This window comes from Pan troglodytes, chromosome 17, assembly GCF_028858775.2.
Source record: "Pan troglodytes isolate AG18354 chromosome 17, NHGRI_mPanTro3-v2.0_pri, whole genome shotgun sequence".
Lineage (NCBI taxonomy): Eukaryota > Metazoa > Chordata > Mammalia > Primates > Hominidae > Pan > Pan troglodytes.
The window spans coordinates 90,081,153-90,090,934 of NC_072415.2; the positions used below are offsets into that span (position 1 = coordinate 90,081,153).

At 51.6% G+C, this 9,782-nt stretch overlaps 1 protein-coding gene across 1 annotated transcript; it reads left to right on the forward strand.

The window, feature by feature from the left end:
- The first annotated feature begins 1,653 nt into the window (after positions 1-1,653).
- Positions 1,654-7,746, forward strand: HSBP1L1 (heat shock factor binding protein 1 like 1). The gene is made up of 4 exons (XM_016933972.4): positions 1,654-1,906; positions 3,713-3,779; positions 5,194-5,288; positions 7,365-7,746. Exons 1-4 carry the CDS (start codon positions 1,856-1,858, stop codon positions 7,374-7,376), a joined length of 225 nt encoding a protein of 74 aa, XP_016789461.1. The 5' UTR covers positions 1,654-1,855; the 3' UTR covers positions 7,377-7,746.
- The last annotated feature ends 2,036 nt before the right edge of the window (positions 7,747-9,782 follow it).

Sequence of the window (9,782 nt, forward strand, 5' to 3'; positions counted from 1 at the left end):
GACCTCCTAAATCTCTCCGCACTGTCCCTCGTCCCTGCAGCCCCCAGCAACAGCAGTCAACTTTCTGTCTCCGTGGCCTTGCCTGTTCCAACTCTCCATGGACTTACCACTCAGGGTCTTCACGCCTGGCCTCTGCCACCCAGCGTTGTTCCAGAGGCCCACCTGCTTCGTAGCGTGCGTCAGCGCCTCACTCCTTTGTGTGGCTGAGGAATATTCTATCATCTGCATTTTGTCACCTACTCATCGGGGGTGGACATTTGGGTGGTTTCCACCTTTTGAGCATTACTGATGCTGAAGTAGACTTGGTGCACTCGCGCTGTGGTTTCCTTCGGTATATGCCTAGGGGTGGCGCGGCTGGGCCCTGTGGAAACTGCTTCACTTCTGAGGACCCACCCGACTTTTTCACAGCACTGCAGCCTTTCACAGCCCACCGGCTGCGTGGGGCGGGGGCCACAATCCCCACACGCCTCTCGGACTTACGTTTGTCTCTCTGATTCTAGCCATGCTGGTGGGTTGCAGTGGGAGCTCATTGTGGTTTTGGTTTGTGTTTTCCTGATGACCGGTTGTAATGAGAAAAACCGAGAATCACATTTAAAACCTTACCCTAAAGTGGGAGTTGCTGAGAGACCAAAGAATGACTGGGCGGAGTCCAGCTTGGTGAGTAGGTGAGTTTATTAGGACTCACATGTGGGGCACTCGTGGGCAGCAGGACAACTCTAGAGATGAGCGTGCTTCTGTCCCTAAGCTGCTTTTGAGCTAATTTTCTGCCTCTTTGCGCCGTCTGTGTGATGGGCCTGCTCTCTGTGGTGGTTCTCACATCCCCTCCGGGCTGTTTGGGTTCTCAGGGACACCTGCTCCTCGCTGGGCACCGTGGCCTGGACTCGCCGCCTGGCCTTTAGGGTTCAGGCCACAGACATCCGCCCTGAAGTAACCTGGCGGGAACCGCCACGCCACAGCGGTGGTGCTGGGTGGCTGTGTTTTATTTATCCGCACATGGAGACACCAGAGCTTCCAGGTGTGGTCACTGGGCTGTGCCCTAGGGATGCTGGGGTGACCAGACATAGCCCTGTTCCCACAGCGCTGCACAGGGGCACAGACACGGCAACAAGACTGGTAACCCTAAAACACCGTCCTGGGAGGTCACCCACAAGGTGACGAGCCACAACCCAGGTGTGAAAGAGGCCAGGGAAGGCCCGGCGTGGTGGCCCAGGCCTGCGGTCCCAGCACTTTGGGAGGCCGAGGCAGGAGGATCACTTGTGCCCAGGAATTCGAGACCAGCCTGGGCAACATAGTAAGATCCCGTCTCTACAAAACATAAAAAAGATTAGCCGGACCTGGTGGCGCGCGCCCGTGGTCCCAGCTACCGGCCAGGCCGAGGCAGGAGGATCGCTTGGGCCCGAGAAGTCGAGGCTGCGGGGAGCCATAGTCGCCACTGCACCCCAGCCTGGGCCACAGAGCGAGCCCCCGTCTCTGAAAAACGCAGCAGGGGTGACCGAGGCCCATGCATTGCCCGTGCGGAGCATTTTGGGGGTGTAGGTGGCCGGTGGCGCCCACGGGCCCTCTTGAGTAAGGCGGCTCCGCCCAGGCCGTCCCGGGGCCTCGGCTCGGCTCGGGAAGCCGCAGAGCCTGGGGGCGCGGACCAGTCCTCCGAGGCGGCCGCTCGGTGACATTGCGTCCCTGCAGGTGCAGCGCCCGCCTCTCTGCTCCGGCCCCGCCTCCGCCCTGGAACGCAGCGCGCTCCGCCCGAGGCCTCCCGGCGGCCCATACGGGAATCGCGGAGCTTAGCTGACGGCACCTCGCGCCGGGTCCGCGCGGCCCACGGGACCCCCCCTGACGCCCCCGGCCCGCGGTCCACATGGACGTGCGGGGCCCTGAAGCCCCCGGCGGGCGCGCGCTGCGGGACGCGGTGAGCCCCTCCCCCACTCCTGCTTCTCTCTGGATGGGGGCGCCCCTGCGGTTCTGGGGGGTTTTGAGGTCCTGGGGGGGAGCCTGCGGTGCTGGGGGTGCCCTGCGGTCTTCGTGGGGCCCTGAGGTCCTGGGGGGCCTGCGATCCTGAGGACTCCTGTGGTCCTGAGGAGTCCTGAGTGCCTGGGATGCCTGTGGTCCTGGGGGGGCCCCTGAAGACCTGGGGGACCCTGCGGTCCTGGGGGGGCCTGAGGTGCAGGGGGGAACCCTGCTGTCCTGGGGGGCCCTGCGGTCCTCGGGGGAGCCCTGCAGTACTGGGGGGCATTGAGGTCGGGGTCAGTGGGGAAACAACTGGGCCAAAGGGTGCCCGAAAGGGGACCCACGAGTGTCGCAGCGCCCAGGGCTCCGGCCTTTTCCGGGAAATCCTCCCGCCCCCCGGGCCTTCCTACTTGCCAAAGAGTTCCAGGCCCACAAGAGGACTGGCTGTGAGGAAGAGACCTGGAATTTGAAGGAATGTGTTGGGCGTTGTGCAAACCCTAACGTAAATTTCCTGACAAAGGTAGAAAGCCCTGGCATGGTTCAGAGGTGGGGCCTCCTCCTATGTCGACGGGATTCTAGATTCACACCATGGTACGTGGGGCTCCCTGGGATCTTGAACCCCCAGCTGGGAGAATTTTGTGCTTCTCAGCCTCACTGTTCTCATCTCACCCTGGATACAGTCGCAGGGTGAGGAGTAGATTACACCGTGAATGGTGTGGGACGTCAGTCTGTAAACTACAAAGCAGTATATAAACAGGAAACGCTTTCAGTAGCAATGGTGATATTTCTGTATGACCCGGTAAGTAATTTCATAAGAATTCTTGAGGCGCGCAGGGTCACGAGATTTTCTCCTGCGTCCTCCTCTGCATGCTTTATGGCCTTGGCTCTGGGCCAAGGTGTGTGATCCTCCTGCATTCATGGTGTGTGGTGTGAGGAGGGGGATGGGTCCCTGCCTCGTCTGCACGTGGCCCTCATGATTCCCGCGCTGCTTGTTGAAAAGACTTTCCTTTCCCTCTGAATCCAAAGGCCTTAGCACCTTTGTCAGAAGTCAACAGATTTATGGATGGGTTTGTCCCATGATATTTATTTTTTTAATTTTTATTTTTTGAGACGGACTCTCACTCTGTCGCCCAGGCTGGAGTGCAGTGGTGCAATATCAGCTCACTGCAAGCTCCGCCTCCCGGGTTCACGCCATTCTCCTGCCTCAGCCTCCCAAGTAGCTGGGACTACAGGCGCCCACCACTGCACCCAGCTAATTTTTTGTATTTTTAGTAGAGACGGGGTTTCACCTAGTTTGCCAGGATGGTCTTGATCTCCTGACCTCCTGATTCGCCCGCCTTGGCCTCCCAAAGTGCTGGGATTACAGGCGTGAGCCACCACGCCCGGCCTTATCCCATGATATTTAAAATGTCATACGTGGGCCAGGTGTGGTGGCTCATGCCTGTGATCCCAGCACTTTGGGAGGTCAAGGTGGGCAGATCACCTGAGGCCATGAGTTCAAGACCAGCCTGGCCAACATGGTGAAACTCCGTCTCTACTAAAAGTATAAACATTAGCTGGGCGTGGTGGCACACGCTTGTAATCCCAGCTACTTGGAGGCTGAGGTGGGAGAATCACTTGAATCCAGGAGGCGGAGGTTGTAGTGAGCTGAGATCGCGCCATTGCACTCCAGCCTGGGCAACAAAAGACTTCATGTCAGAAAAAAAAAAACAAACTCATATGCCAACAGTAAATATTTATTCAACTGTCTTACGGTTTATTTTTTCAGGCAGAAAATCTATTTCAGGAACTTCAGGAACATTTTCAAGCTCTGACGGCAACATTAAACCTCAGAAATATCCTTTTCTACCTTTAACAAATGCTGTGATTCTTTCGGACTGGTAGATTATCATGGAGTATCTTTTTGTGGTCTGCTAGTAGTAGGTAATAGTTTACTTAGGATTTCCCAGTATTTACTTCTGTGCTTTTATGTGGCTTCCTGATGTGTTAATTACCCCTCACCTATAGCAAAAGCTGTACCTCCGGCCGGGCGCAGTGGCTCACGCCTGTAATCCCAGCACTTTGGGAGGCCGAGGTGGGCAGATCACGAAGTCAGGAGATTGAGACCATCCTGACTAACACAGTGAAACCCCGTCTCTAATAAAAATACAAAAAATTAGCCCGGCATGGTGGTGGGCGCCTGTAGTCCCAACTACTCAGGAGGCTGAGGCAGGAGAATGGTGTGAACCCGGGAGGCGGAGCTTGCAGTGAGCCGAGATCCCGCCACTGCACTCCAGCCTGGGTGACAGAGCGAGACTCCGTCTCAAAAAAAAAAAAAAAAAAAAAAGCTCTACCTCCTGCTTGACTGGCAACACAGGATGTCTTGTGCGGCAAGTATAAAGGACAAAAACACAAACATGTAACACTTCCCAGTGGGGCTTCCATCAGTCCCCAACCGGACAGTGCACCCTAGACCACAGACCCCACAGAGCATAACACTGAAGCACAGGATCCCAGATATGGCTCTCCCAAACTTTGTTTAGTTTAGTTTAACTTCACCAACTCACTGTTTTGTCTTAGAAACATGAAATCAAACAGAATGAGAATCGAATTTTTTTTGGAGTTGGAGCAAATCTAGCTAAGGGTCACAATTGCCCCAAGACTTGCCCAATTTGAGCTCATGCTACACAATTAAATATATTCCTTAAATATTGTGTGCCGGCAACTTTTGATTTTGTAAATGGGTTCCCACAGGACAAAAATGAGTCTTAAACATAAAATTAAACCATACAAATGTTAGTTTTTTAGTTAATTTCAGCTGGGTGGTAGTCTATAGTCCCAGCTACTCAAGAGGCTGAGGCAGAAGGATCGCTTGAGCCCAGGAGTTCAGGGCTGCAGTGAGCTGTGATCACACCACTGCACTCCAGCCTGGGGGAAGAGCAAGACCCTACAAACAAAAAAGAGTTAATTCCATTATATTTATTTTTACACACCCAGAGTTTGACTAAAATATACCAGACAATCTCCTGTCCCCAAATCCATGTCCAAGCAAGGGGAGCCACGTTTTCTAAGCTCACGGTTTAAAGGTTAAAGGGACACACTGAGGAAAACTCAGGGAAAGAAGCTGATTTGCATGGACACTAGGCCTGTCGTTGATTCCCTCATTTCAAAAGTTGCATGTGCCATGGGAGGCGGAGTCTCTGAGGACATCCTGGCTGTGCCTTGGCGGCTCTGGACTCCAGCTCTACGCAGAGCTCCTTAACACTGTACTGGAAGAAATGGGAAATCGCATTGAGGACTTACAGAAGAATGTCAATGACTTAATGGTGCAAGCTGGCATTGAAAATTCAATTAAAGAACAAATGGTAAGGTTATTAGCAAACTATGTCAACCGTTTTCATATCTTTTGACTGCTTTCATCTTGAAACATATAATCCCATATTTATTCACTATGGGAATTGCTGCCTCCGTGCTGCATGAAAACTGCTCAGGAATAATAAATTTCCAAATGCTCTTTTCTTTTGTTGAGGTGGAGTCTTGCTCTGTCGCCCAGGCTGGAGTGCAGTGGCATGATCTTGGCTCACTGCAAACTCCACCTCCCGGGTTCAAGCCATTCTCCTGCCTCAGCCTCCCAGGTAGCTGGAACTACAGACATGCACCACCACGCCCAGCTAATTTTTGTATTTTAGTACAGACGGGGTTTCACTATGTTGGCCAGGCTGGTCTCGAACTCCCAACCTCAGGTGATCCACCCACCTTGGCCTCCCAGTGCTGCGATTACAGGCGTGAGCCACCACGCCCGGCCACACCCAGCTAGTTTTTGTATTTTTAGTAGAGACGGAGTTTCACCTTATTGGCCAGGCTGGTCTCGAACTCCTGACCTCAGGTGATCCACCCACCTCGGCCTCCCAAAGTGCCTCCTCTGCAGGGCATCTGAGGCCACCCAGTGCAACCCGAACCTCATCAGGGCACTGTAGGCATTCTCGCAGCTTCTGATGCTGAATGTAAACATGCCACAAAAGAATGCTAGGATCACAGGCATGTTTAAAGCCATTAGTAAAAATGACATAGAAAAAATGATTCAGAGGCCAGGCGCGGTGGCTCAGCCTGTAATCCAAACACTTTGGGAGGCCGAGGTGGGCGGATCACGAGGTCAGGAGATCGAGACCATCCTGTGAATGGTGAAACCCCGTCTCTACTAAAAATACATCTCTACTAAAAAAAAAAAATAGCCGGGTGTGGTGGCGGGCGCCTGTGGTCCCAGCTACTCGGGAGGCTGAGGCGGGAGAATGCCGTGAACCCGGGAGGCAGAGCTTGCAGTGAGCCGAGACTGTGCCACGGCACTCCAGCCTGGGCGACAGAGCGAGACAACATCTCAAAGAAAGAAAGAAAGAAAGAAAAACGATGCAGAATAGCGCCCATGTTGAGCAGGTCCTCCCACCTGTGCCCACGCGGATGCTTCCCCAGGGATCCTCTGAACCTCCAGGTCAGAAAGCTGGTGAGCCGTGAATTCACCCTGCATTTTAATTTTTGGGTGTGGTCTGTTCAGGTAGGCAGAGATGGCAGTGCTCTGCTTCTGCTGGTGGACTGAAGTCCTCATCCCTTCTCTGCGTGCGCTCAGAGCAGAGGCAGTCTTCCCCCAGACACCTAACCAAGTTTCCTGCAGACACACTGGCATCATAACCTTCAGACGTTTATTCTGAAAGTCTTAAAGCAGTATGTCAGTGGCCCCATACTCTGTAGCCTTCTGCCCCTTGCTTTTTTGTTCAGTACTGAGATTCATGTCGACACGTGTCGCTCTAGGTCAGTCTCCAACTGCTGCCTGATAGTCCTCTGATGATTTACTTTATATTTGGCTAATATTGTTTCCAAACAATGCTGCACTATTCTTGTCTACTTCTTAGTGTACACGTTGCCAGTTTCTCTAGGGGACTTGGTTATTCTGTACCTAGGGGCTTGTCACCTGCATTAGCTGCCACAAGTAATTTCTGGACTTTGCCTAGAAGCCATCCTGGGAAGATGGGAAATAGAATTCACTAGGTACCCAGAGAGCCACTAGTATATCCAACTTGATTAAAGCACCACAGTGCCACAGACGAGGCAAGGCTTGGCAGCCATGCAGGCCTAGGTTTCAAATTCTTATCCTCTGTTGCTGGCTGTAACCTGGGGAAATCTAAGCTTCAGTTTTCTTCTCTGCCAAATATCTACCTGGTAAGTGGTTGTAAGGATTTAAGAAAATTGCTTGCAGAGCACTTAGGTCAGGGCAAGGTAGACAGTAGGTACATAATGAGATAAACTTGAAATACAGAGTCCAAATCATTATGATTTCAACTGTACTGCAGCCACAAAGCACCAGTGAGAACGTTATTAAAATCAGGGGTGAATATACTTAATACACCTGATAGGAGTTACAGCCTGAACGTTTATGTCTCCCTAAATAGCTGAAGACCTAACTGCAGCATGTCTGTATTTGGAGATGGGGCCTCTACAGAAGTCATTAAGGTTACATGGGTCCTGAGGGTGGGGCCCTCATCCAACAGGATTCGTCTTTCTGAGAAGAGACGCCAGGGGCTCGCCTGCTCTCCCCCCGTGCCTGCACCAGAGAAGGAGGCCATCGGCAAGCCAAGGAGAGCCCTCCCCAGAAATCACACGGACCAGCACCTTGATCTGGGACTTCCAGAAAACAGAACTGTGAAAAGACAAGTTTCTGTTGTTTAAACCACCCAATCTGAAGTATTTTGTTATGGCAGTCCTGGGCAGACTAATACAATATGCAACACATTTACAATAAATATACAATAAACTTACAAATGTGGAATGTAATTGTTTTATCTTTTTCTGGTAACGCCAGTAAAGTTGTTATCGTAAGAGACATAATTCACACATCATCCACCAATTATGCAATTGACAGAATTGTACCATTATCACAATCTTAGGGTACTTTTTCTTTTTATGCCTGCTCGGCTTATGTAAGCACATTTTCATTACATCAAAAATAAAACTGCCCATTAGCTGTCATCTCCTATTTCCCCCTCCCTCCCAGTCTTAAGCAACCACTTATCTGTCTCTATGGATGTGCCTATTCTAGAAATTCCGTATAAATGGAATCGCACAATATGTAGTAACTGGCTTTTCACTTAACCTACTGATTTCAACGTTCACCCGCATTGTAGCATGTGTCAGTACTTCATTCTGTTTATGACTGAATAATATTCCGTTCTATGGATGGACATTTTGTTTAACCGTTCATCTGTTGATGGACACGTGGGTTTCCACATTTTGGCTTCTGTGTACGAGTTTCTATGTGGACATATGTGTTCAATTCTCCTGGGTATGAAACTGCTGGGTCAAATGGTAACACCATGTTTATCTTTTTTTTTTTTTTTTTGAGACAGGGTCTTGCTCAGTTGCCCAGGCTGGAGTGCAGTGGCACAACCATGGCTTACTGCAGCCTTGACCTCTGGGGCTTAAGTGATCCTCCTGCCTCAGCCCCCCGAGTAGCTGGGCCCACAGGCACGCACCACCATGCCCAGCTAATTGTTCTGTATTTTTTGTAGAGAGAGGGTCTCACCAGGTTGCCCAGGCTGGTCGTGAACTCCTGGGCTCAAGCAATCTGCCTGTCTCAGCCTTCCAAAGTGCTGGGATTACAGGCTTGAGACACCTGCACCCGGCCCATGTTTAACTTTTTGACGACCTGCCTGCCTGTGTTACCACTTTGCCACCAGCAGTGTGAGGGCTCCAATTTCTCCACATCCTTGCAAACGCTTGTTGCGATCTTTTTGTATCTAGCCGAACTCGTGGGTGTGAAGTGGCGTCTCACTGTGGTTTTGATTTGCACTTCCTTAATAAGCAGTGATGTTGAGTGTCTCTTCGTGTGCTTCCTGGCCGTCTGTTTCACCTGCTCTGGAGAAATAGCAGGAGTGTAATACTGAGTGTTACATGCCAGGTACTCGAGGTCACATACACATTCTCCCTAGCCCCTCACTCCGATACGTTGTTACACTCTCCTACTTTATACATGGAAAAATCAGCACTTGGGAGATTAAACTGCAGATCTGCATTTGAATTTTAAATCCATTTAAAAAGCACACACTCATTTGTAGTGTATGTAAAAAATGTGCTTCATTCTGTAAGTACCCTCCCGTTTCCACAACAGCAATCAATCTCCCGACAGCAGTGAGCCCTGTGCACCACTCCCGTGCCCGGCAGGCACCACGTGCTTCTGCGTCCACATCTGTGTGCAGGGCAGACACTATTATCCGCCTTCACCAAGGAGGAAACGAAGCTCAAAGAAGGTACCCTGCCCAAGGTCACTTGGTGGGGCAGAGCCTGGGTCTGAGGTCAGAGGGCCCAGGATGTGCTCAAGTGCCCCCATCCCTGCCCTTCCTCACTTTCACTTCAGAGCTCGAGTGTGCTGAGACGGGACACGAAGATCCCAACCAACCAGCCACACTGCTAGGATGACAGAGGGCAAGAGAAACCTGAGACTGTAATAAGGACATTTTCTTTTCTTTTTTTGAGACGGAGTCTTGCTCTGTTGCCCAGGCTGGAGTGCAGTGGTGTGATCTCGGCTCACTGAAACCTCCACCTCCCGGGTTCAAGCAATTCTCCTGCCTCAGCCTTCCAAGTAGCTGGGATTACAGGCACGCGCCACCATGCCCAGCTAATTTTTGTATTTTTAGTAGAGATGGGATTTCACCATGTTGGCCAGGCTGGTCTCGAACTCCTGACTTCGTGATCTGCCCACCTCGGCCTCCCAAAGTGCTGGGATTACAGGTGTGAGCCACCGTGCCTGGCCAATAAGGAGATTTTCTAACTATATGAACTGAAGGGCCATGGCCTCTACAGAAAATATGTTT